General features: G+C 40.3%; 2 protein-coding genes across 3 annotated transcripts in view; one reads left to right on the top strand and one right to left on the bottom strand.

Annotated features, from left to right (window-relative positions):
* LOC144234326 (uncharacterized) overlaps window positions 1–695 on the bottom strand; it is an 80,851-nt gene extending 80,156 nt beyond the window's left edge. For both annotated transcript variants that reach the window (XM_077767609.1, XM_077767617.1), the window contains exon 1: window positions 415–695. In XM_077767609.1, the coding sequence (XP_077623735.1) occupies window positions 415–614 (200 nt within the window). In that variant the 5' untranslated portion in view covers window positions 615–695. The remainder of the gene's footprint in view (window positions 1–414) is intronic.
* NOTCH2 (notch receptor 2) overlaps window positions 1–27,692 on the top strand; it is a 164,965-nt gene that overhangs the window by 391 nt on the left and 136,882 nt on the right. The gene's annotated exons all lie outside the window — the stretch shown is intronic.

The following is a 27,692-nucleotide window of genomic DNA, read 5'->3' as shown; positions in this document are numbered from 1 at the left end:
CCTTCCATCCGCCCCCACCCCCCTACCCCGCCCTCCTCAGTCCTCCTCTCCGCCAGAAGGCCGGGTTCCGAGCGAGGCCACTCGGTTCCCGAAAGTTTGGACCCTGCAGGGCCCCCTTCCCCCGCGCCCCGCCGCCTCCGACGCCCCCGCGGCCCCAACACACGCCTCCTCGGCAGAAGGGGGGCCGGGCCGCGAGCCTCAGAAACTCGCTTTCCCAAGCCCGTGAGTTTGGAGACTTGGGGCTGCTTTGCCCTTTTGGTTCCGCGTTTCCTGGGGTCGGGCGAGAGCCGAGGCCGGCTGCCCGAGGCGAACCCTCGCGGGCCGCGGACCGCAGACGGGCTGAGCAAAGGAATGCCGGATTCTGGCGTGCAGGGAGCGGGGGCAGGGCCTCCGAGCCCAACGGCTTGCACCTACCTTCCCGGCCAGACCTCGCTTTGCCAGGGGGAGGCACACACAGTGCGGGTGGGCGGGTTTGGCTTGCACCGGGACGGGGCTTCGCGGCGCGCCCCCTGACTTCGGACCCTCGGAATCCGTGTTGTTTTGCTCGAGTCTTTGAAAGGTGGAGGCAGCAGCGGCAGGGAAACTGGTGTGGCCGGCTGCATGCTGGGCCACATGATTTAAAAATCTCAACTGCTGTTATTCTTTCCGAGGCGCTGAGCTCGGGCGCTGTTTCGGAGGCTGTGTCCAGCCCCAGGAATGTGGTGTTACGATCACCAACTCCTCCAACCTGGCAGCGGCATTTGTGGCTTTTTGGGCATTGTTGGGGGTGGGGCAGGGGCGGGCGAGGAAAAGTGGATACGTTGATTCAAAGTGCTTCCTCGGAAAGCGTCTTTATGGTTGGATATTCGCAACAGTCTTTCTGAACACGGTTGGACCGAGGACGTCGAATCGCGTCTTATCCATCCCACCCACAGTCTTAGATTCCGAATTTCTCCAGGCTGTTTGGGGGAAAGGGCTTGGGTTTTTGGAGCCCTGCTCTCTAATCCTGGGTTCAAATCCCGCTTTACTGTACGAACTCACCAGTCAAATGGGAATGAAATTACCCAGCTAATAGGATTAATTAAGAGAATGTATATTAAACCCATTTCAGTCAGAAGGTATTCAGAAAGTGCTTTGAGGGCTGGGCTGGGTTTTATTTTTTGTGAACTGTGCTTGTGCCTGTTTGTGAAACTGAGAGGGCCCTCTTTTCCTAGCCGAATCTGAAGGAAGATTTTACCTTGACCAAAAACAAAAACAAAGAAAACAAGTACGCGAACAATGTCTTTTTGCAAAGAAAAGGTTAAGAAGATGATGAGCTTCAGAAAATTTTGCTCTTTGTTCATTGTTAACAGGTAGTTGACATGCCAATCATAGATGTTTAAAAGAGAACAAGGTTATTTATAAAAGTATTGGGTTGTTCAGCACGAACTAGATCCTTCTTGGAAAGCTCAAATTCCATACACCTCCATGTCCCTAAGAATTTCAGAAGTGGACCAGGAGGCTGTGTGATACCAAAACAGGATGGCATTCTTGCCTTTCATTGTTCTTTGAGCGAAAGCTTTACTCTAAGTGTAGATTTAGGATAAAACGGAGTATAAGCAGTGGGCTAGTCTTGAGGATTACAAGCCTTGGTTTATGCCATTAACTTGAGTTAGCAAGTAACTTCATCTTCATGATCTGTAGTCTCCTCACCTATGAAAAGAACTAAATAATCTCCTTTAGAGAGCTGGAGGGAATAATAAATATGATCGCAAAGAGATTTGTAAAATTAAGTCTTAAATGATAAGACTGATGTCAAAAATAGGATGACTTTGACACACAGGGCTTCTCTCATTCTAGGGACCCAGTCCCTAGGCTGATATCCTCTTTTATTCTTCTGTACTGATGAGGTCTTGTCATTACCAGCTAGCTTTTAGGTGGACAAGTTGAGTGTTAGTTCGAAGGACTAGATGTGGATATTTTGATTTTTAGACAGGTGTACTTCAGATGCTAAACTACAATAAATGAGATTATAAAACCTGTTTTTGGGTACAAATCTTAAATCTTTTCAGAGTCTAGCAGTGAAGGTTTCTTGAATCTTTTTAATCTATTATCATGGCTTTTTTTGGGGGGGGGGTCAAGGTGTGTTATACCAGTTATAACTCCCTCTTCCAAATTTTTGAGTGGTCCTGTATTTGGGATTGTGGCCAATCGTTAATTTAAATGTCACTGAGTTCCTAAGGCAAGAGAAGCTGTCAACCCATCTGTCTGATTGTTTAAATCCCTATCCAAGACCACCTCTTACTCCTTTTCTTTTGCTTTGCAGTGGGAAGTGAGTCCCTGGTTTTGGTGCCTGCTAGGTGATTTCTCAGCTGAATTCTTCTCTTTAATAAAAATCACAAAGAGTAATTTTTTTTCTTTCAGATGAAGATGAAGTTTATCCTAAAAGTATTTTCCTTTTCTCTTTCTTCTTTCTTCTTGTTCTTTCTATATTATTATTCTTTTTTGGTGGGGGGGTGGGGAGGAGGAAGAGGGAAGGAGAGTGATCATTTCTGCTTTCTTTTCTTTTTCTGATGTTTTGATTTTCAAAAATACCCACATCTCCTTGGCATCCCTCTGTGGTATTCCCATTCTAGTGTGTCTCTTCTGTAGGCTTCCTGTGGTATAGAGAAGTAACTTTTGGTTTACCTGAATTGTATTTGCTGACTTCAGAACTTTTAGAAAAATGTTTAAATTCAGTGGGATATGCTTGGATGCTTCAGAGCAGCCTTACAATACATTTTAAAAATATCACGCCCACAGAAATTCTATTTTGCCCACAAAATTTGCATCGATCTAGTTCCCACTCTGATGCCATTCCTAGTGGTGGCTCTCCTTACCCTGTCCACTGTGATAGAAGAAGAAGGTCCACCTCCTGGCTCCACGTCAAGGTCAACTGGGGGGACTCTTAGCATCAACACCCAGGGATTATGATGCAGTAACTCTGAGAATCTTAGTTTTCAAGGTTTATAGTAACTTGTTGGAACCCACTGATGGTTTATTATTCTGCTTTCAAGTGTGTGTGTGTATGTGTGTGTGTGTGTGTGTCTGTCTTCCCTTCTTATTTTTAATAATTTCCAAAGTTAATCTAACTTTAGCCATTCTAGTGTTTAACCTTCTGACTGTCAAAGATTTTTAAAATTGCTCACATAAGAGCTATAGAGGATAATAACCATTTCTTTTTGTTCATCTGGACACAGTGGGTCTCCATTGTCCCTTTAGAAGGGCTTCATATATTTGAATGATACAGTATGAATCCTCTCTCCCACCTTTTTCTTCTCTGTTGTTTTTTATTTCTCAAGCTTCATTCGTATATATATATATATATATAATTTTGGACCCCCATTATTTGTCCTTAGTGGTTTTAAGGTAAAAACTTCTAAGCCATGATCTTAATGCAAATGTAATAGGAGATTTTACATTATCCTCATGTTGTGTTTCCACTCATTATGTAAGGGCTTTCTTTCTTGACATCTCTTATCTGGATGCCAAAACTTGGACCTTTCATTTTCCTCCCACTTTTTTTGATTCTCCTTCTCCTCTCGTCTTCCCTTTCTCTGCCAATGACTTGAACCAGAAGGTTTCATTTTCTTCCACTCTTCCTTTTTTTTTGGCCTACCATATGTATAATATGTTGAAAGGATCACTGGACTAGGAGCCGGAAGACCAGGTCTGTATTTAATTAGCCTTGTGATCTCGTGGGAGGGATTTTAGTCCTCCATTTGCTCAGGTACATGTTGTCCATAGTCACAGAGTTGTGAGTAGAATTTCTCTCTTCTGGTCCTCAGTCCAGTGTCTCCTCCACTCTCCACACCATTTTTCTCTTTTGTACAAATGAACTCATATACACGAAAACACTTGGAACATTCTCAAGTGCTTCTGGTTAGTGTGTAAATCTTGAGGAAGAGAATTGGGTCTTTTCATTTATGCGTTTTTCTAATATTCCTATCCTGTACTTGGCATCAATAAATTTTTGTTCAGTTGAACAATTACTTTTAGTCATTTTCATCTTCTGAACTACTATGGTACTCCAAGACAGTTATTATTTTTCAAAATAGTATTTGCAGGGGTCATTGCTTACCTTATGGGGAAAAACCAAAATTTCCCCTTTCCCAGATGTTTTATTTAAACTTGCTATTTTGAATTTGTGTGTGTGTATGTGTGTGGTTTCTTCTCTCTTTTTTTTTCCTGATCACTTCTGCAAACCATTTTTTTTTAAACATTTTTAATGTTTTTATTTCTGAGAGAGAGAGAGAGAGAGAGAGAGAGCGTGAGCAGGGGAGGCTCAGAGAGAGAGGGAGACACAGAATCAGAAGCAGGCTCCAGGCTCTGAGCTAGCTGTCAGCACAGAGCCCGATGCGGGGCTTGAACCCAGGAACCGTGAGATCATGACCTGAGCTGAAGTCAGACGCTTAACGGGCTGAGCCACCCAGGTGTCCTGCAAATCATTTTTTTAAAAAATGTTTGTTTATTTTTGAGAGAGAGCGAGAGAGAGCGTGAGCATACTTGAGTGAGTGGGGGAGGGGCAGAGAGAGAGAAGGAGACAGAATCCAAAGCAGGCTCCAGGCTAGGCTTTGAGCTGTCAGCACAGGGCCCTTGCGGGGCTCGAACCCACAAGCCATGAGATCATGACCTGAGCTGAAGTCAGAAGCTTAACAGATTGAGCCCCCCAGGTGTCCCAGATCACTTCTGCAAATCATAAAGGTCACTTTGACTTTGGAATTTAACCTCAAAGGTGCTGACCTCTACCCCCTGCCTCTCACTTGAGCTTCTCCTGTTTCTTGTATTACTACATTACTAAACCAGCAATTTCTATTATTTTGTTCAGAGTTGCCATATTTTATTGTAATTTTGGTCATTTGGGGGATTATTGGAATAGTGTTTTTAAAATTAGAGTTAACTAAGTTTATGTTTGTTTTGATGATTTTTTTTTTTTTGAGATTTTTTGTTATGAGCTGGGTATTGCAAACTTGTATTTAGTACAGTTTTTTTCCCCATCAAGAGAGTTCCCTAAAAATCACTACAACGAACAAAAACTCTGAAGATGAGAAATGACAGAACTTTGAGAGAACTGTATAGTGTGTGAGCTACCTCATCAGCAGTATTTCCTCTTGAGGAGCTCTGTCACACACGTCCCTCCATGCACGACACTTGTCTGGCATGTGTCCAATGTGCAGAGCCAACCAAACAGTAGGTCAGCCCTGTCACAGCACCTGTGATTCTTGCTCTGTCCTCCCAACCATGGGTTATTTTGGAGGAGAGGCTGATGCTGAGTCAGGGGGGTGTGTTACGCTCCTTTCTCCTTTGAAGAGAAAAGATCAGTTGAAAGCTGACCCCACCTACGGACTTTTATACTATCTCTTTTTATTAATTAATGGGTAGCTGACGTTTTCCTCTTTGTTTACTTACGTGTTGGCAGAAACTTTTAAATTCACCTAGTCCTTCTATCCTTTCCATGCTGGATCTGCCCATCTTACAACATCCTGGTCAATAGGTAGCCTGCCTTCCTGGTGCTTGAACACCTCTTCTGGTAGCCTCCTGCCTCTGAAGGCAGCTTAGCTCATCTCTCAACAACTCTGATTTTTAGAAAGATCTTATGTTTGGTTGTAGTCTGTCTCCTTATGAATTGTGCCCATTGGCATCTTCTTGGGGATTTGCCTTACAGAGTTTCAAGTCTTATGTGAATGACAGCGATCCGAAAGGGGTACCTTTTGCTGAACTGATAGCTACCCCTCCATAAAAGGAGTTAGACCTACTGAGGAGTGTAGAGATGATTCCATCGGGGAGTTCTCTGGAGATTCTGATTCAGTGGATCTGAAGTACTGTCTGGGCATTTGTATTTAAGAAATAGCCAGTTACTGTTTTTTTGATTTTTAAAAATGTTTATTTAGTTTTGAGAGTGATAAGAGAGAGAGTGCCAGAGAGAGCAAGAGTGTATGCAAGTGAGCGGGAGAGGGACAGAGCCCAGTTAATTTTTATAGTAGGGGAATTTGGAACCATGGCAGAGTGAATCTGGGGAAAATAAGGGTTTTTCAGTTTAGTGTTTGTCTGTTTGTTTGTTCTTTGATAGTACTAGAGATAGGTTGCTTTGCCTGGGTCTTGTGGTCATTTTTTCTCCTTGAAAGAGCCTGCTTCTTGCTCACTAGGGAAGCTACTCTGTATCCCCATAAGACTAGTAAAGTCATTTGTTTTGTCTGGAAAAAATAATCTACAAACTGTTCAGAATGTTAGGGCTCCTGTATGTGTGCTGTGTATGACTTTGGTGGAAGCCTCCTTATCCTTTCATCAGAAGGTTACCAGGGATGCAGAATACAGAGGTGTTCCATAGTCTTTTTGGTATCCGGTAAGGAGTTCTGTCCCGGTCCTTGTGAGTGGCTCTGCGTTTCAGCATGTCTGCTTTGTTAACCTGCGAACATATCACTAGTGTCAGGGATTCCCCTTAGATGTGTTAGTGCAAAAAGATATAAAAGTCACTTATTTCAGGCAGTCCTGCCCTTGGGCTGTCTGGGCTCCGCAGCAAATGGAATACGGAAGGGAGAATAAAGGAGGAATCAAGGGTCTTTTTTTTTTTAATAACATTTTTTAGGTTTATTTATTTTTTGAGAGAGAAAGCATGAGCATGAGCTTCCTTGGGAGAGAAAGAATCCCAAGCAGTGGGATGTGGGGCTTGAACTCACGAACTGTGAGATCATGACCTGAGCTGAAATCAAGAGTTGGACGCTTAACCAACTGAGCCACCAAGGCGCCCCAGGAATCAAGGGTTTCTTGAGCAGAACAGAGTGTTCTACAAGAAGGGGCCCAGGAGTGTTCTTCTGACGAAGACTCGATGTTGTTGTCCCTTATAGGAATTAAAAAGTGGCTTCAGATCTGAAAGGATAGGCTCCTGGCTTCTGGATGGGACAAGCGTGCAGTGTTCATTTGTAGTGGTAGAAGGTTTGCTGTAGACCTGTTCTTTCTGTCCTCTCCTTTTTGAGGCAGATGCCCACTCAATGGCAGAAAATACACTCTGATCTCATAGAAAGAGCAAAGCCAAGAAGGGGAGGGGGAGATCACAAGAGCCATAGTTTGGAGTGAGAAAAGTGAGACAATTCTTGTACTAATTTATTTGTATGTGTGAGTATCTAACTTTCTACATAAAAGTCTGGTAGGATCCCTAGCTGTTGGCTCTAAGATTTATTATCTCTGTCTTAGTGGGGTGTTAGGGAGGATTGTGGTGTCCTGTCATCCTCAATTTGTGTATTTCATCATGGGGTAGGCAGTACAGGGTATTCTACTCTTGTAGATGTGTGGGAATCATTGACCAAGTCAAAGATAGGGCCGTGCCCCCAAGGAGTGACATCATCATGGAGATAAGACAGATGAGCACACAATTAGGAATATGAAATACAAGTCATTTAGTCACTTATCTACAGTCTCTGAAAGTAGTTTCCTGCAGTCAGAGTGACTAAGAGCTCTAGGGTCTGGGGGAGTGAACTTCTGGCCTCCTAGGGAATAGTGACCCCCAGCTTACTCCTCCTGGACTTGTCTGCTAGTCTCCCCTTTCTCTTTTGTAATTAGGAGTATCAAAACTTCACTTGGGGAAAAGATAAAGAGCCCTTTGTCTGGTATGGGTTTAAATGTAAATTTGGCCCATGTTATGGTGTCTGTTGTGTCTGTCAGTGAGTTTGTGGCAAGAGAGAGAGGGCTGTGTTCTGAGTCCCGGATGCAAAGCCTGATCTAGGACAAGGTGGAAATATCTTCTTTGGAAGACCTAGCTCTCAATGGCAGTAGCTGAAGGAACTTCTTGCCATGGCCAGGCAGTGACTGAGGTACGGTATGGACACACCCAGAGCTGCTGCCCCAGGTGGCATTGATTAATCATACTACCTTCTCCCTCACCCTCTCTGCTTGTCTTGGCAAAACCCTGCTCTACCAGCTCCTCAGAGTTTGTGTTTTATTAGATATGATTGAACAAAGTCTTGGGGGGTCATTTTACTGTCCCTTGCCACCCTTGAACTGTAGGCTAGTTACCTTGGTCCAGCTCTGGTGCCCTTGATCTCTGATCATTCAGTGAGGGGCCTGGGTCTTTCTTCCCATTGAACTGAAGCACCTGCCCCAGAGGCCTGCCTCAGGCAGTTTCTGGTCTTCAAGTCACTTCCTTTCAGAACATTGGCAGCTGGGCAGTGACTCTGGTTCTTTGAGTACACCAGCCAAACATCATGCCAAATGGACTCATTGCTTCACAGAGGCAAGTTGGAGCTATGGGTGCTGCAGAACCTGTTTCTGAGTTGAGTGGCTCCCCCACCCTTATATATATTTAATCATATGAAGAAAGCATGTGTGTATTTTGTGAGGTAAGGAAAACATGACGGTAATATTTTGATTGTAGTCAGATATTGCCTCCTTAATATGTTGTCTTTTAACAAATAGCATCACTTTAAAATACGATTTTGCTTACTGAATGAAGTATTTCACATTCTAAAGTATACTAGCTTGTTCCAAAGCAGGTGCATTGAAAATGCTTGTTGTTTGCCTCTTTTTCATCTCTTTTTATTCTCATCTGTCTTTTGTGAGGAGATCCTGGGAAGCTTTTTAAGCCTCGAAGATTAAATAGTCTGTTTCAACTGGATCCCATGAAGGAGAGGTTGCTATGCTGGCATATTTATCCAATGTTCAAATAAGAATAATTGAATAGTGTTTACTCACTAATATTTTCTGTTGAGTTTCTGAATATGAATAGTCAGAAAACTAGATTGTGCTAATGTGTTAATTTCTCTAAATTGAAATGTGGTGAGCTGCAAAGAAACTGCCATTTAATTCTCTGCTTCCACATGCCTTGGTCTATCCAGAAAGTGTCGAGACTCGTTGAAGTTTGAGGATGTGTATATTTTGATTGTTATTTTTAATGTCTTTCTTTGCTGTGAACATGCCTTTATTTATTTGCTAGGTCTTCTTTAATTGGAAATGTTAAGGACATTTACTTTATTGCAACACTTAAAACACTTTCTGATCTTTATGAGGATTATTAGAGGAAAAACATCTTGTGAAAATATCATGCAAGTCCTTGGTCGTATGTTCCTATTTAAAGTAAGTGACAGTATTTCATGACTCCTGTGACATATACTTCCTAAGATACTTAAAGAAAATGGCTGTAACTAAAAATAAACATTGTAATATTTTAAGGTAGGTTTACATAGTAATGGAATTAGTCTTCATGTTTACACATAATTAACCCATATTTATACTTTGTTGATTTTCTCTGGCACCTTTACAAGATTTCTTTTTATTAATTTTTTTTATTATTTATTTTTAAGAGAGAGAGAGAGAGCCAGAATGTGAGCAGGGGAGGGGCAGAGAGAGAGGGAGACACAAAATCTGAAGCAGGCTCTAGGCTCTGAGCTGTCAGCACAGAGCCCAACCAGGAACTTGAACTCCTGAACCACGAGATCATGACTGGAGCCGAAGTCAGTCACTTAACTGACTGAGCCACCCAGGTGCCCCTGTAAGATGTTTTTTTGGAAGAGGAGGTTATTTAAAAAGTAATTACATTTAAAAGTAGTTAAGGATATTGAAAAATCTAGAAAATAATGAGAAAAATATTCATAATCATACCACTGTTAATATTTTGGTGTACATCTTTTGGTCTCTTTTTTGTACCTTTAGTTTTATTTATTTATTTAAATTTTTAAAATGCTTATTTAGTTTTGACTCGGAAGCAGGCTCCATGCTGAGAGCAGAGAGCCTGATGTGGGACAGAACTCATGATCTGTGAGATCATGACCTGAGCCAAAGTCAGACACTTAACTGACTGAGCCACCCACACCCCACTACCTTTAGTTTTAAAAAGTTATTAATGATGTGTATACATAATTTTCTCTAATGCCTTTCTTTGATGGTTATAAATGTTTTTCATATTTTTAACCATTTTTCATAAATTGAATTTTATTGGTTAAATAAAATGGTTATTAAATTAATAATTTATTAATAATGGTTTTTAAATAAATGGTTAGTAAATAATGGTTTTGACTATTCTTTGGTTCTGTATTTAGGTGGTTCCATTTTTTCCTACAGAAATGATATTGACCACCTTCATACCTAAAAAAAAAATTCCTCATTAGGATTTTCCCCCATTAAGCTAGAGTTGCAGAAGAAAAATTACTATGTCAAAGAGGGTAGTTTTTAAAATTTGGGAAACAATTTAAAAATAAAAAGGAAAGCAGAAGAGAAAATTAAAATCTCTAATAATTCTATCACTTCCAACCAAAACCCACAGTTAATATTTTGATACATTCTAGACAACTTTTTTGTGTGTCTGTTATTGCAGTTAGTATTTTAGCATATGTACCATTTTATCATCTGTACTACCTAAAATATTGTGAACATTTTCCTATATGTAAATGTTCTTTAAGAATATTAAATTAAAGATTGCATACTGTTCTATCTTTAGGATCCGTCATATATAACTGAAACCGAAATCAATTCTTAGTTGCCAACTTTCATAATTGTAAATAATGCTGTAATGAACATTCTTATATTTAAATCTTGGCAGGAATATTTATTTTGTTAACATACCCTCTCAGAAGTCAATTTGTTGTATCAGAGTATGGACCTTTCTGTGACTTTGATACACACTACCAAATTCCCTTCCATAAGGTTTGACTAAGTTATATTTCCATCAGCAGAATATGCAACTGTTTTTATCCTGTGTTCCCAACTGTGTTCAACACTAGTTTTTATTTTTAAAACTCTTAACCAATTTGTTAAGTGTTAAATGCTACCTCATCTTAACTTGCCTCTCTGATTATACAATAATGTTGAACGGTTTTTCATATGGTTAGTGGGCACTTATTTACTTATTTTGGTAAATTGTGTCTTTTACCCCTCAAGGTATTCTTGTTTTGGTTACTGATTTGAAAAAGCTGTTTATATTAAGTGTATTAGTCCTTTGTCTTAAATGTGTTACAACATGTATGGACAGGTTAAACTACATAATATCAAATTGCTACCAATACTGATATCAAAAATTGTTTATTTGATGGGTTTTTAATCCTTTGACTTGTAATGAGTTTGATCAATTTTCTTTTTGTTAACTGGTATTTTCTATAGCTTCTTTAACATTCGAATCTGACTGTATCATTAAACAATGAGCTGTCAGTTGTATGTGCTCAGGAAATGCACATATAACATTTTATAAAAGATATTGGAGGAAAACTGTATATCGTGGAGCTAAATATGTGATTTTTGGTGGGTTGAGGGTTATGTTCTGTCTTCCTGGACATCCAGGATCTTTGAAGCATGTGACATCCCTGAGAGGCAGGACTAATGCACCACTAAATCTGACATTTTGACCTAATTGATAATTGTACTGTGGTTTAGCCAGTCAGTTTGGTCAGACAACAGGATGACTAAGATTCCCTCTCCTCTCTCCTCACCAAATTGATTAGTTGTGGGACAGAACTGACTCAATCAACCTGTTGTTTTGGCACCCCACGGACACCACCTGTTTCTTCCATCTCTGCCTCCCGCCTCCCACTGCCCCGGTGCAGTGCTGCGTGCGCAGTGGGTAGGAGATCAGTGTTGTTGCTGAAGAATGTTGCAATAAAGACGAGCCGACTGCCTTTTTTTCAACCTTGTATGTTCTTAAGATGCCCTGCTGCTTTGGACATTAAGAGCTCCAGCTGAACTGTTGTATGTGGAGGCCCTGCAGGTCGCAGTTGTTTGATTCAGAGTAATTTCAGGCAATATGAATGCTTTCTTAAGTATTACTGGAATTTACTGGGCTGGTTGTTTGCCAGCTATTACCATATTTAGCAGGAAGAGACCTGGAGAACAAGGACATTTCTGACCAGCCAAAGAAGGAAACCTCTCTGAAGAGGATTGTGACTCTTTTTTAGGTGTGGTTAAGAGAAAACCAGTTAGAGAGATTCTGGTTCGTGTCCACTTGTCTTTGTTTCTATGCCCCATCCACAAAATTAATTTACAGGTGGGAAAAGAGATTTGATAGTAAAGCTCTTTCTCACCCTGAAGTCTAATACTGTTTCTGGGAGGAAATGAGAGAATTCTTACACCTAGACTGTGCACTGAGAGGCTTAATCAACAGGTGAAGCTGCTGATTAAAAACAGGTTGAGGGGTGTTTATTTTCATCTTTCTTTTTGAAGGTTTATTTGTTTTCTGCTGTGTCACGGTCTGAATTTATTTTGGCCTAGTCTTTTTCTCTACCTTACTTTTAGAACTGCCAGCCTTCCCGCTATTGCTTAACATTTCTCTGCCTGTTTTTCCATTTTAAAGATGCAGATAATATTTGGAGGGCTCAGTCAATACAACTAACAAATACAACTTATTTTCATAAAGTAAAACAACCTCAACCTTGATATAGCAGTGTGGAGTTTACAGAACCCTCTTATCGTAGCCTCCTTTATTCTTCATAAAACCTTAGTGGAAACTGAGCCTCAGAGGGGTTATTTGGCTTGTATACCATTGTTTAGACCTAGATAATAAGTGACAGGGCTGGGGATGTAAACTTGCGGTTTGACTTCTTAAACTTCAGCTTTTTTTTTTTTAAACATTTTGTTGAATTTTTACTGTGTGTTTGCATTCTGCTAGTGCTTTACATATATTTCCTCATTTCATGTGGCTGTCCTTTAGGGTAGACAGTATTTAACTGTTTTATAGACAAGGAAATTGGAACTTAGATTCCCAGCTTTGGATGATGGGGTGAATAATGTGGTTAATGAAGGATGGAGACAGAATTCAAGCCTCTTCAGGCTACTGTGGGGCTCTTTATACTTTCATACAATCACACTTACAACAGCCCTACAAGATGGGGAGTAGGTTAAGTGGGGAAACTGAGGCTTATACTAAAGATGCATTTTTTAGAATTTTGTTTTATTTACACTCCACATACATTTTCTTTCTTTAAAAATTTTTTTTATGTTTATTTATTTATTTTTGTGAGAGAGAGCATGAGCGAGAGAGAAGGCACAAGCCAAGCCAGAGAGGGGCAGAGAGAAGGAGACACAACCCCAAGCAGGCTCCGCACCATCAATGCAGAGCCCGATACAGGGCTTGAACTCGCAAACCATGAGATCATGACCTGAGATGAGATCAAGAGTCAGGTGCTTTACTGACTGCGCCACTCAGGTGCCCCTTAAGAGGCATACTTTTATGGTATGTATAAGTAAAAATTAATGAGACTGGCAGTTCTTTGAATGTTTTTTTAAAAATTTTTTATGTTTATTTAATTTTGAGAGAGAGAGAGGAAGAGTACAAGCAGGGGAGGGACAGAGAGAGAGGGAGACACAGAATCTGAAGCAGGCTCCAGGCTCTGAGCTGTCAGCACAGAGCCTGACGTGGAGCTCGAATTCACAGACTGCAAGATCATTACCTGAGCCAAGGTTGGATGCTTAACCAACTGACCCACTCCTGCGCCCCTGGCAGTTCTTTGAATGTAGAGGTCAGCTATTAGGAATCCTTTGTATCTTCTGAATAAATAAGAAATGGATGGACATTAGTTGACGAATGTCAACAAGCTTCCTTTAGTTCATTTCTATCACCAGGACAAGCAAAGTGAATCTGGGCTGAGAGGAGGGGAGTTCCAGTTAAGGATGAGTCTTTAAGCCAAATGAGCCACAACTAAGAGACCTTCAGACGGCTGCTCTTAGGAGCAATGGCCTGACTTCTGAGGGCTCTGCTTGGGGACATTCCTGCCTGTGTTTCTGGAGACTTCTCTGAGAGGGAATTAGCAACTTATGGGGAGATAAGATAGGGATGCTTTTTAGTCTGGCTCTGAACATACCAGCTCTGTGTCTTTGGGCAAGTTTCTTAAGCACTGTGCTGCATATTTGTTACTAATAAAATGATTATAGCAGCATGTAATTGTTAGATTGTTACAAGGATTAAATAAGTGTATAAGGTAATAATAATTCATAGTGCAGTGACTGGCACATAGTAAGAGTGAAGTAAACAATGTTTTTATGTTGCAGTATGGACTTTTTGTTGCTTTGACTTTAATCAAAAGTGGATGAGTGATTCAGACCTTTGGTGAGAAACAGGAGCTTCACCTTTGCAGCAAGTAGATTGTTCCCTGGTTTTCAGTGACCCTATACATATTTAGGAGTATTGTATTTGAGTCTGTTCGCCTAATGGGGTGTACTTCCAATTTTGAGAAATTTTGTCTATTACACAAATTGCACTGATAGGTGTTAACTCATTCCTCCCTTATTTATTAACGAGACATTTGTGGTTGGATGTTATGTGTACTACAGGAACTCTGATGTTTCTGAAGTGTATCTTTAAGGATCATATCAGATCCAATTCATTTGTTCCCCAATTTCATATGATATGACAAACATCATCACGTGCCATTCTGTGTCACCGTGTGGAATACTAGTCTAAAGCCAAAATATTCGATGTTTTAATTAGCCTTTTAGCACTTAATGGACTATCTCTGTTAGACATTTTGAAGTAATAAAAATATCCTATGGTCTGTTATTACATCTTTAGGGGCTTCTGGAGATTTTAGAATCTCAGGTGGGTGATTACCCATTTAGTCCATCCTTGTTTTACACATGAGGAAACTAAAGCCCAAAGAAGTGGCTAGTCAGGGGACCCAGCACTAGCACTAGGTGAAGGTTGGGCCAGAATCCAGGCTCTTGTTTTCTAGTTAATTGATTTTTCCTTTGCATTTACTCAAATGATCTATCAGGACATCAACTGGCTTTTTTTTTTTTTTTTTTTTTTTTTTTTTGTTTGAGGAGNTTTTTTTTTTTTTTTTTTTTTAGATCGGAAGAAGGAAGCAGAGAAGGAGTGGGAAAGTGGGGGAGGAGAGATGTGGCCATATTGAAAATGTCAGTGACAGTAGAGGAAATATTTGCCCATGAGCCCCTTGCCTGTCCCTTTGGACTTCTCTGTAGTGGTTAAGACAAGTCAGCGGGGCCAGTAGCATTAGTGATTCAGAATTGGAAAAGCCAGGACTGGTGAAGTTACTTTCTCAGAAAAGGATTTTATATTTTATCATTTGTTTCCCATGGCAGTTTGCTTATTCTCAAATTTTGGCAGCCTTTAGCAAATGGTTGTCAGGTTTTTGTTTTGTTTTACGACAAAACTCCACTTCTTACTTTGCTGATTTAGTAAACTGTCTTCTACCTACCCCTCCCTTCTGCTCCCTCTATAATTATTTCTAAGACTTTGTTTTTCAGTTGTGGGAATACTATGAAAGGTTTTCTTTTATAGTCTGAGATATTTATAATTACGTGTAAGCACACTGTTTGCAGAAAATGTAAGTGGTGCATATGGTAACTCAGATACTCTTAAAACACTTAAAATATTTTCAAATATTTAAATCTTTCCAAAAAGCAGCTGAAACCTCTTACAGTAAAAGAGAGGAAGTATACACTAAGGATAGCAGCATTTGAATGTAATTAATATAGATCAAAGTGAATGTCATTTTGGAGGAACTAGGAGTATTTCATGAAAGCTGACCAAGGCATGCCTCCTTATTAGTAGAGTGAACCAAACCGACAAAAATCTCTGTCCTTAGGGAGCTTATATGCAGGAACAATAGCCTTCATATTCTGAGGGTTTACTGTGTGACAGATATTTGACAGTACTTGGTGAAAGTACTTTAGCTGTTTCCTTTGGCCCTTACAGTAGGTGTTTGATTCCTATTTACTGAAAGTTTAAGGGATGGGCATCTAGGTCGGTCAGCTAATCATTGGTGTAGGCCAGCAATTGGTACCCTTCTTGTCCAGCTCCAGAGCTCACACACTTAGCCCACTGTAAGTAATACCGTTTATTTGGTGGAATCCTGTTGTCCCACAGGTAATGTAACTTTGAATTTAATGATATTTTGTGTACTAAAATGACTTAAGTTTTACCATTCTTAACATCTTACCTCTGAATGAACATCTGCATAATATGGGAATTACTTATACTTCAGAATTGCAGTTTGAGGATTTGCAGTCCATTCTAAATCTTTTTTTTCTTAAGTGGAAAGAACGGATTTATGTTTGTTGTAATCCAATGAAAGTTTTTAGCATTTCTTTCCCTTTTATATCTTGATCCTAAAAGAAATTCTTTAGTAGATTAGATCAGGAATGAATGGGTAGCTTTTTTTTCTTGATAAAAAACATTTTGAAAGATTGAAAATGGCCATCCAGAATTATATTTGTGGCAGCCTTTTTAGTTACAGAAAGCTTTTTCTTGACTGTACACATGCACGTGTATTCTTATTTAATTTTGATAGGGATGTAAGAAACCCTGTAAAATGATTGGAATGCCTCCGCGTATGAACAATGGTCAGAGCCAACTGCTGAAACTACCCAGTACTAACCTATCTTGTTCTGGGAAGTTTGAAATGAACTGTGCACAGCATTTCTGCACATGTCATTGTAGAGAAAGCACACAGGTTTTCTTTCTGTGAATTTTTTCCTTATTACTATTTCCTTTGTTACTGAAAATCAATAGTCATTTATACCAATAGATAAGAGAATGTGTTTGACATCAGCAGATAATCCCAGATAATCCTGTCTGTTTTAAAACACAGCCCTACACATGCATGCTCACACATGTGGGTCCTTTCAAACATACTGGACTTTCTCGTTAAGGTTTAGTTGCGTTCGCTGCCACTTGAATGGTGAAGGAGAGCATAGAATGATAGTAAGGATAATGGAAGAGATAAATGACAGTATAGCTTGATTGTTTATTTTTAATTATCTCTTGAAATGACTTTAGATACCCTTTCCCACTACACTGTGAGTTTTTGCTTTAGCACAGCTGGTAAGTTTTGGGAACCAGCTAGACCTGGCTCTGATTCTTAGTTAAGAATATTGGGTCAGCCACTTAACTTCTCTAAGTCTCAGTTCCCTTATTTTTGTAGTGAGAATAATAGTAATACCTAAATTGCAGGATTATTTGCAGATATTAAAAACAACACATTTAATCGCATGGTTCTAGGCACAGAATAGGCACTCAGGTGTGAGGGGCCCAAAGTGTAAACTTCATTAACCAGGTGGTAATTCCCTGCTTTGGAAGATAGGATCTGGGCATACTTGTCCCTGGCCCTTCTTATTTCAGTTTCTTTCAAGAATTCCCTGTAGACTCTGTTCCATTGCCAGGGCAAGATTATGGATCACCTAAAGAGCAGACTGAAATCACTACTGTCCAGTAATTTCAGATTTGTAAATTAACTGTGCATGAATTAAAAGCCTTTCTAACCTTTTGTCTACTCGAGTTTGCAGCATCTTGTATCCATCACCTCAGAAGCAATTGATTCATAGAAAAAAATAATTTAGTATTTCAAATTAAAGCTGGAGAACTCTTTTACTAAGGAGGATCTACTTGGTTGGCTTATTCCCATCAGTCACCCCAGAGTCTTAATGGAAATCAGGTTTGAAATGTTAGAAGCAGTTGATTTTCAGCATTGGGAAAGCTTATCTAATCAGGCATGTGAAGTGGCCTATGTTGGATTTCTGTGCCAGAGAAGGTTGGGAAAGTTTGAGGAGATTATCGCTCTTATAATTCCTGAGCATTGTTGAGACATTGGGAGAGCAGTGGGGAGATTTAAAAAAGTGTTGAAGTTGGTTACACCAGTCCAACACACATCCCATTCCCATTTAGGCTGGCCTCATAACATAGGTAGGTGTATGTGAGCCCATTTGAATCATGTCATAGTTTGTCATTTCTGGGCTAGATGGTGAGGATTTCCTATTTCACAGAAGTTTGGATTGGGAGTTTTACATTAAATAGTGCTTTCTGGCTTATAGTCAGTTTTATCTTTGTTTAAAATTACTTTTTAATTATGTTTTAATGTTTATTTTTGAGAGGGAGAGAGACAGAGTGCAAGCAGGGGAGGGTCAGAGAGAGAGGGAGACCTAGAATCTGAAGCAGGCTCCAGGCTCTTAGCTGTCAGCACAGAGCCCAAAGCAGGGCTGGAGCCCACCAACTGTGATATCATGACCTGAGCCTAAGTCAATGCTGAACTGACTGAGCCCCCCCAGGCACCCCTATAGTTTATAAACATGATCTCACTTGAGCCATAAATGAACTATTCTAAGGAGGGAAGCCTGATGGTATTATTTTAGTTTTACAGATGAGAATGATAAGCCTCACACAGCTCAAAGGAATTCCTCTAGATCACATGGTGAGTGTTGATCACATGGCAAAGCCAGGATTAGAACCCAGGTTCTGATTTCTAGGGCAGTTCTTATTTCATTATACCACAGAGCTTCCTGCACAATGTAGCTCAATCTGAATTCTGTTCCCCAAGATAGGAAACAATTCTCTTCCTTTCTGTTTGATGAGATGTGTCAGAGCATGACACGATGAAGCAGAAGTTGATAATTCTTTCCCCAGATGGATCAGTTAGCTTTTCTTCAAGCTATTCTGCGCCTGCAGTCACCAGTTGTTGCTGTTACCCACACAGGATATTGATCCAAAGTGAAATAGGCAGCAGAGTGCGGCTGATTCAGCTGAGCCCGTCACAACTGCCATATGTCCTGCCGGTGGGTCCATAATGTCATGTTCATTTACATGCATTTCTGTGCTCTCATGTCTGTTTCTCAGTAGTTTTCCTCAGCTGTTTTTAATGTCTCAAGCCTTAGCTCTTCCTGAGTGGCCTGAAGTGACTTTCCGGTTCCTTAAAGTTTCCCTAAGATCTCTCAAGAGCAAACAGCCTGGGCTTCTCCTTAATGTAATTTTATTCCATAGCTCTGGGCAGTTAGTTCCCTCCTTAGCTTAATAGAATATAAATCGTGAATATAGATAGGCGTGTCAATATTGCACCGTCACTTATGTAAGCGCATCTTAGCATTTCTTCTTTCCTTTTAATCAAAATGAGGAAATAGAGAATGTTTTGTTATGGTAGTTTTACACGTACACCCATGAGGAAATGCGTAGTTAGTTTCTGTGGGAAGTGTAACTGATATATTTCAGGGAACAAAATGCATGATGGCTAACATTCTAAGCCTGCCAAATGTTCCTAGGGAAAGAGAAAAATGATCAAACTCTCATATGGCACTTCAGTTTAGCTTATTAATCTAAGCTAAATTATTAGTAATTTATATGAGTCTCTGCCTGTTTACATCTCTTAGTACATGAAAGTATGCTTGCCTTTCCACAGAATGCATCTCCCAAGTTGCACTTTTTATTGAAGGGAACCGTCTCACCAAATATTCCTTCAGGTGTACAGTGTAGGAAAGCTTTCCACCAAATGGCCAACTGGTTTGACACCTTTGTGTCAAGCAGATGTCAAGTGGACCACTTTGACCCTTTTAGCAGTCCAGCTTTGGCCATGCCCTGTGGTCAGCTGAGAGCTTCCTCAGCGAAGGCCACTGTCATGTAGCCACTTCAGGGCCGTGTGTCTTTCTCATGAGGAAGAATTTGGCAGTTGTATGTCCTGAGACCTGGGATTCCCCATCCTCCATCGTCCTGAGGAGAGCTTTGATAGCACTATAGCAGTGTTGCCTCTGAGGTACATAGCTTATCCAAAATGCATATACTTTGTTCATTGAAAATTGGGAATTGGTTACAGTTTTTCTTCATGACAGGTTGAAATTAATGGACTTATAACATTCACTGCAGTAAAAGAATATTCATGGTTTTGGTAAAGTGTTAAATTTCAAATTTGATAGCTTGGAATTTGAATTAAACAGACATCCCTACTTTGTGTGTGTGTGTGTGTGTGTGCGCGCGCGCATGTGCATGTGCAAATATGCATGTGTGTGTGTCTTTCAGGAGGAGGAATAGACCTTAGAGTTGTTTATAATTTTTTTTTTTTTTTTTTTTTTTTACAATAGTGCCTATTCCCAGTTGGCAAGGAGTAGCTATCCAAATGTTGCTCAGGTCTAGTGAAAAGATTTAGGGAAGTTGTAACTAGTTTAATAACCATCTGTGGAGTGACATAGATCGACACACCCAGTTACACAAGACCTGAGTCTGAGAACTGTAGATGTGCAATCATCCCATCAGCATCTGCTCGTCATTATCAACAACAATAATGGCTCAACTGTTTCTTTGGGGCCACATGAAAAGACAGTGTACCCATAGCAAAGGGTAAATCAAACCTGACAAGAACACAGCCCTCCCTAACTCTTTGTTCCCAGACTTATCTTTAAATATATCCTTTTGTGAGGTTTTGAAACATCTCATGTTATTCCTTATTTGTCATTCATTTTCCTTCTTAAATAGCATGGCTTTCTAGCTCTCATTTTTGCTCAAACCATTAAAGGCCAATGTATGATGGGTCATTTTTCTAACCCATTTCTTTGCATTTGAAAGCCTTCATGTCTCTGGCTTCAGGCCCCTTTATGTGTACAGAAGTGTTCAGTATCTTTTCTAGTTTACATTTTTTGTTACAGCTGCTGTCAACCACTTATGAGCACTTTCTAATATAAATCATTTTGGTGACTGAGTGGGAGGGAAGGAATCGGTTCACAGGAATAAATTTGCATGTTGAGAAGATAATATCTAAGTTTGCAAAGCACTTTCAAGCGCATCATATCTTTTATAAGACCATGTGTTCATTTCTGGAGGCTGCATCAGCGACCCTCTCTGAGACCTGATCGGTAGTCACACCGTCAAGTACCAGGGCTGGCTGGAGAACCAAAGCTATGTCTTCTTTCTGTTCCTTGGAGTCTCACTGGACCATTACTTTATTGGCAGAAATATGGAGTCTTCCTGTTTTTAAAGGTACTTGCTTGCCTTTGGAAGGTATGTTAGCAGTCCTTTCAGAATGGAAAGAAAATAGGTATATTTTCCTGCTTTTTGATAAAAATCACTGGTTATCTCTAAATCTTATTGTTTCTAACTAGAGTCATACTCTGTAGGGCTTCTGACTAAGGTGGCTTTTGGAAAATTGAGGTTTTATAGAAATTATTGAGTTTTCCTATGACTCTCTGAAGGAACAGACTCAATCTAGTGATACAGATGTGTTGTTTGATTTATTAACATATTATAAACTTTAATTTTGGAGTTTTAATATTTGATTATCTTCTTTCTGAAGCATGTGTGTGTGTACAAAATGGATGCTTAACTGGTTATCATTGATTTTGGCAAGTGGTCAAATGCAAGGTGGGTAAAATTGCAATGCCATTCAATTTCAGTGCCAAGGTTGCCATGTGGAGACCGGCTGTGAGACCTAGCTTACCTTTTGAGAGCAAATGTAGATTTTCAGAAAGCATCTTGAGCCTGTGGTGCAGAAGTGTGGATATGGGACAGTGTGAGCCCAAGGAATGTATTTAGCTAAGAGGCCGCTTAAGAAATAGGTTTTGTGGGGCACCTGGGTGGCTCAGTCAGTTAAGTATCTGACTCTTGATTTTGGCTCAGGTCACAGTCTTACGGGTGAGATTGAGCTCCATATTGGGCTCCACACTGGGTGTGGAGCCTGCTTGGGGTGCTTTCTCTCTCTCTCTCTCTCTCCCCCCCTCTCCCTCTCCCTCTCTCTCAAAAAAAAAAAGGTTTTGTATTCCTTCTAAGAGTTAGGCCTTGTACAGAACTTAGAGTAGTTGTTTCAAAGGGTTTTTGTTTTTGTTTTGTTTTGTCCACTTTAGGCTGTAGTGGTGAGCTGAGACGAAGCCATTCTTGGGAACTTCCTTGGAGGTTGTAGCTGGCTCTAAAGAGTCTTGGTTGAACTAGATTAGTAACTAGTTCCTATGACTAATGACCTTTGCAGGAGTCCCTTTGGTTGTACATACAGCTCCCTGGGATTGCTATAAGGTTTCAAGTCATCACAGTTTGGAATAGTGGTTTTCAAACTTGAATGTGCATCAGGTTTGGAGGGCTTATTGGAACACAGATTGCTGGGCCCAGGGCCCACCCCTTGAGTATCTGATTCTGGAGGCCTGGAGTAGGACCTCATTATTTGCATTTCTGACAAGTTCCCAGATGCTGCTGCTGTTTTGGAAATTACACTTTGAGAACCATTGGCTTAAAGCAGCATCACATCAGGTGCTTGAGTTTGGGGGGAGAGGGAGCAATGCAGGCTGGGATCTTTTCACTGTGTTTCCAGTGCACAGAGGTGAGCGTCCAGATGTATTAGTTAATTCATCCAACAAGTATGTGAGTGTCCACTATGTGCCAGCCACTGTTATAGTTGTTAGGGGATACTGTAAAGAAAGCACACAAAAATCCCTTTGTGTGTGGAAGTTTAATAAGCATAGGCTGGGATTAACTTGATATCAGTTTTGCTGCTTATTGATGCTTGGAGGTGAGCCTGTTCCTTTTCCTGTACTTTCCTTTGGAGTATTTGAGTTTCATAATAATGGCACTGATATTATTAATCATCACCATAACTTAAATTTTTTTTTAATGTTTATTTTTGAGAGAGAGCATGAGCTCTGAACAGAGAGAGAGGGAGACACAGAATCCGGAGCAGGCTCCAGGCTCTGAGCCATCAGCACAGAGCCTGATATGGGGCTCAAACTCACAAACTTTGAGATCATGACCTGAGCGGAAGTCGGACGCTTAACCAACTGAGCCACCCTGGTGCTCCTCATCACAACTTTTTATTGAGTGTTTGTTCTGTGTCAGAAATAATGCAGCTAAGTGCTTTACCTTTATTATCCCATGTTATAACAACCCTGGTGTTTTCATCTTGATCTCAAAGATGAATTTTGAAAGGGTTGGTAACTTACCCAAGATGAGACAGCTGGGTGGAGCTATGTCTGTGTTATTGAAGGGGCATACTTTGCTTCCATGCTCTAGTCCAAGGTTTTTAAACTGTACATTATGACCACTACTGGGGCATGAAACCAATTTGGTTGGTTTCAAACAGTACTTTTGGGGGGAAATTGGAACTGAATAGAAAATACCACATAGGATAAGCATTGTTTCTTGAAAATTTTTTTTCTATGTATGTATATGTGTGAATGTTGAGTTCTGACTTAAAATATATTTCTTACTGTAGGTCACAATAAAAAAAAATGTTTGCAAACTGTTGCCTCATTGGCTATGGGACCGTAGGTCATCTAATCATCATTTTAAAAAAGAGATTAAAAAATGTAAGCCTTAGAAAAGTAAGTAAGTTTTCAAGAGCACAGAATAGTCAGTGTACAAGGACCAGATGTCTGAGTTTTTCACCCCTGGTCCACTGCTTCCTTTCTCACATCATGCTGCTTCCTTAAAAGCGCACTCTATTGCCTGGGAATTGAGTCTTATCTTTTCACGTGATGGAAATATGCCATGGAACCTTTGGAGATGTTGACAAAACCTGAAAAGGGAAGTTGAATGTCCTTCTGTTCTGGGTAGGTGAAAATTATGCCACGAAATCCCCAAAGCCTGCAGATGAAGATGTAGCATTTCTCCTGTTGGTTCTCGTGTATTTGATGGAATGATGATAATGATATTAACTAACAGTGCCAGGCTCTAAGCAAGTTTCATACATTGACTTGTGTGATTACAGATTATTTTGACAGGGTAGCCATGGCTGGGCCTTGAACTCGGTGGTTTGGAGTGAGAGGGGGCATCCTACCAGCATGAGTTAACACTTCTCTGTGCTGTCCCTAGTTCCTCATTTTGTTCTTGTCGAGTTCAGAGTTATTTTCCTCATAGCCTAGCTTGCCTAGGCATGGTTTCAGCTTTCTCTTCTCCTCTCCTCTCCTCTCCTCTCTTCTTTCACCAAACGCCTTCATTATGTGGATAATTTAGGTTCCTAACACTTTCCCCCCTAAATCAGTACATTGCTGATTTGCATCAGGGGCAGGGCTGTGGATTGTCAGCACGATCAGGTGGTGATCTATGGTTGGTCCTCCTACAGAACGCTGCTCCAGCATTTTATACCAAGGGACTTACAGTCTGTCTAGGAGTAATGGAAGCCACTTGGAAATAACTTGAGGATGCTTACAAACCCTTCCAGCAAGTGCCTTTTAGCGTCATATCAAGGTCCATGGAAGCAGAGGAAATGCAGAGTCAAGGCCTCATCGGGGAGGGAGGCAGGGATGGAGATTGATGGGGAGGAGAGGGTAATGCAGTCTAGTTAGAAGAATGACATGAAGAAGTAGGTAAGGATAGGATGAAAACCTTAGCTTGTGAATCAAAAAATACAAGTGAGAAGGAGCCTAAAAAGCCCTGGAGGAGTGAGGTGATTGGCCTTCAGTCAGATGGCTGGATGATAGAGAGCCAGCAGAGTACCTAGGTTATCAATCTCTGGCCCCTTTCATTCTACTATGTGTTCACCAGAGTTCTCTGCCAAAGCCTCTCATTACAGAAAAGAGTGACCGTCACTTACCCTAGACTAAATGAAATAGAGGCACCAGGAAAATGTACCAGGTTTATCTTTGCATTTTCCCTTACATGCTGTGTACTCACTTGGGTATGTGTGTCCTAGTTTGTGAAACACAGGAGTAAAACAGCAACCTCCAAACTTGTAATACGATTTATGACCCAAGAAAAACTCTTGTTTTAGCATGGACCCTCTCCTCCAAGTAGGTAAATAAATATTTTCAAATTATATACATGTACAACTATTCACCCATACATACATATGTTAACTCTTAGTAAAGCTTAATTATATAGTTTTTAGACTGTAAATGTGTATATGGTTTTAAAGTGCCTCTGGTGCCCCCAGGGGTGGCTTTGTACCCCTCCACTTCTGGGATACACACATCTCATTTTGCAGACTACTGGTCCAGAATGAACACTGAAGAGTTTAATGTCAAAGCTACTGGTTCTTTTAGGGGCACCTGGGTGGCTCAGTCGGTTGAGCATCCATCTTCTGCTCAGGTCATGATCTCCCGGTTTGTGGGTTTGAGCCCCGCGTTGGGCTCTGTGCTGACAGCTAGCTCAGGGCCTGGAGCCCATTTTGGATTCTGTATCTCCCTCTTTCTCTGACCCTCCCCTGCTCACGCTGTCTTTCTCTCTCAGAAATAAATAAAACATTAAAAAAAATTTTTTAAAGCTATTCTTTCATTAAGCATATTATTTTTTACTCCCAATATTTCTTTTTTTAAAAGTTTATTTATTTATTTTGAGAGAGAGAGTGAGCGAGCGAGCATGGGTGGGGGGGGAGAGAGAGAGAGAATTCCAAGCAGGTTCTGTACTGATAGCATGGAACCTGGTGTGGGGCTCAGTCTCATGAACCATGAGATCATGACCTGAATCAAAGTCAAGAGTTGGATGCTTAACCAAGTGAGCCATACAGGCACCTCTTACTCCCAATATTTGTAATGTCCCTCCGCAAGATAGTTTTTGAATGTAAGTTGAATGAAAAAATGATCTTTCCAGAGTTGGTTATGTAAGAATGGAGGATGTATGTGAATTAAGTTGAATCCTTTTTGAGAAAAAATCGTGGTTTTGATTTAAGGAAACAATGAACACCCCCCCCCTTTTTTTTCCATTAAAAAAAATTTTTTTACAGTAAACCATACCCTCAGCCTGGGGCTAGAACTCAGGACCTTGGGATCAAGAGTCTCACGCTCCATGGACTGAGACAGCCAGGTACTCCGCAACTGTCCCTTTCTTGGTCTGTGTTGGTGTAAAACTTTGTTTGATGTCTTTAAGACTTCTCTCCCCACCATTCTAGTGATTAACCTCATAATCCACATTAGGGCTTGTTAATGTTTGCTGATTTAAAAAAAAATTCCTTCAGTCTTAACTGGAGAGCAAATTAGAAATGACAGGAATACAATGGACGATATGCTGTACTTTGCTATGGAGTGCTGGTGAATGTTGTTGGTACCACACAAGGGTTGTTGGTGTGTTGTAGGCCTTCTGCAGTATCCCCCAAAGTTGAACAAAGCTTGTAATCAGAAGTAAAGGAAATGAATTTTTTCATTTCATTTCAGAGTTTGGAAGCCCAGGACTGTGGGGATTAGCTGAGATAAAGATATACTGAGTAAATGCTGTGAAAGATTACTTTGGTAATTAGAAGAAAATTCCATTTTTGTAATGAAGTGAAAAGGAGTAGCACTGGTCATCCTTTATGGAGGGACTGGAGAGCAAATTAGAGAGAGGGATACAACTCACTTTGGCTACACAGCAGAGTCAGACAAACTCAGGGACATGTATTCTGTATTTGTACCTGTTTCCACATATATATTTTTTTAGTCATAAGAATGCAAATCATTTCAATATTAGAGCAGCTCATTTCATTACTGTTACTGGAAAAACGAGTTAAACTGAGCACATGTCCTATTGAGGGTGAGTCAACAGTGTCATTTTAACATAAGGAGGGACAGTACATTAAGTGAGTTATTCCAGCTCTTGTGGTTTTCCTCCAGCTGAGCAAAGACAACTCTTGTTTCAGAAGTGAGGCTTACATGCAAAAAAAGAAATTGCCCATTTCTTTTTCAATTATAGCTAGTTTTCTTTTTCCCTGATACTTTTCAAAAATCCATTTTCTCTTTAGATTGTATCATCAGATTTTCTGAATTTTGATGGAGTATTTATTTGTGGAAAGTGTATTATCCATTGTAGACCAATTGCATTTTAAAGTTTAGTTTTGAATTTATCAGTTCGTGGATCAGAGTTGATATATGGTGTCAGATATCCTTTAAAAAGAAGTCATAAGAAAAACAGAAAAGTAATCTGTTTTAATGTGTCATTATTTTTCTAAGTTTTTTAGTGGTGTGGACATGCAGTAGGGTGGTATTTTGTGGAACATTATACCAACCTGTAATGATGAAATTTATCCTTTTGACTTTAGAAGACAAGAGTCCAGTGTTTTGAGACTTGTGGAAAAATAGTGCCACGAGCTGTTTAACGTTTCCTCAAATGGGATCCAGTATGATTAAGGGTATGTGCCTGCATAGTTTATTCCTTGGTTTTGGAAGGTAAATTTTGTCTTTTTTCCCCCCTCTCAGTTGGTTCCTTTAATTGGAGAATTGCAGACCAGATGAAGAAAATATTGTGTCTCTTTTGGCATTCTCGTTTGCCACATGAGTTATTATGTGCCTTCTCTGACTAGCAGGCCACACTTTTTCTGTTTAAAGGTTCAGTTTTCACTCACGTAACTGCAGATGTGTTCTCTGGAGGGGTTTATTTCCGATAAACTGAATTATGGGTAGCTTGATCAAATGATGGGTCGCCTGCTTTTGATAGAGTCACACCCTTCTTAAGAGTAAAATATTGTCAACATATAAGATGTGATCATTCTTATGATCTGGTTCCATAATTTCATTTTGCTTCTTGATGCTACTCTGTGCTTGAGAAAAGGTGGTATGTACTAATTTTACAAAGGAAGACCTCTGTACAATTTCATCCATTCTTTTACCTCATAGGGTAGTTTGTTCTTGTCTTTTTCTTGAGAAATAATACAAAGCAGTGTATTGAAATCTAGAGTTGGCAAGTTTTCCAAACTGGGATTCTTATGTTGTGGAGGTAGGAGTGATACAAATGAATGTATGTCCGTCCTTGTTAGGGCATGTGCATGTGAAGTCGTTCTGAAATGTAGCATCCGTGGCCCCTCTTACCCTAGGAACTTAACTTAGTCTTAGTTTTATTTTTGATAAGCCTATAGTCATTAGCCGGTCTTTGGCATGAATGTTTTTATGTACATAACTGGTATGTGGGTGTTTATCTACATGCGAATGTTATATTATAGAGGTTTGCAGGTTTGGGTAGATAGGTTCTTCTGACTGCATCTTAACAGATGTAGTGAGTGGAAGGACGTTGGACTGGTAGATAAAAGACTGTTCTGGTGCCGGTTTGGTCATCTTGACTTGAATGACTTTGGGCAAGTTCCTTATTTCTTTGAGTTGCAGTTTCCTCTTCTGTAAATGGAGCT

Source organism: Crocuta crocuta, unplaced genomic scaffold (assembly GCF_008692635.1).
Source record: "Crocuta crocuta isolate KB4526 unplaced genomic scaffold, BGI_CrCroc_1.0 scaffold180, whole genome shotgun sequence".
Taxonomy (NCBI): Eukaryota; Metazoa; Chordata; class Mammalia; order Carnivora; family Hyaenidae; genus Crocuta; species Crocuta crocuta.
Note: the sequence above shows the minus strand (reverse complement) of the source record. Positions and strands in the feature narration are given on the sequence as shown.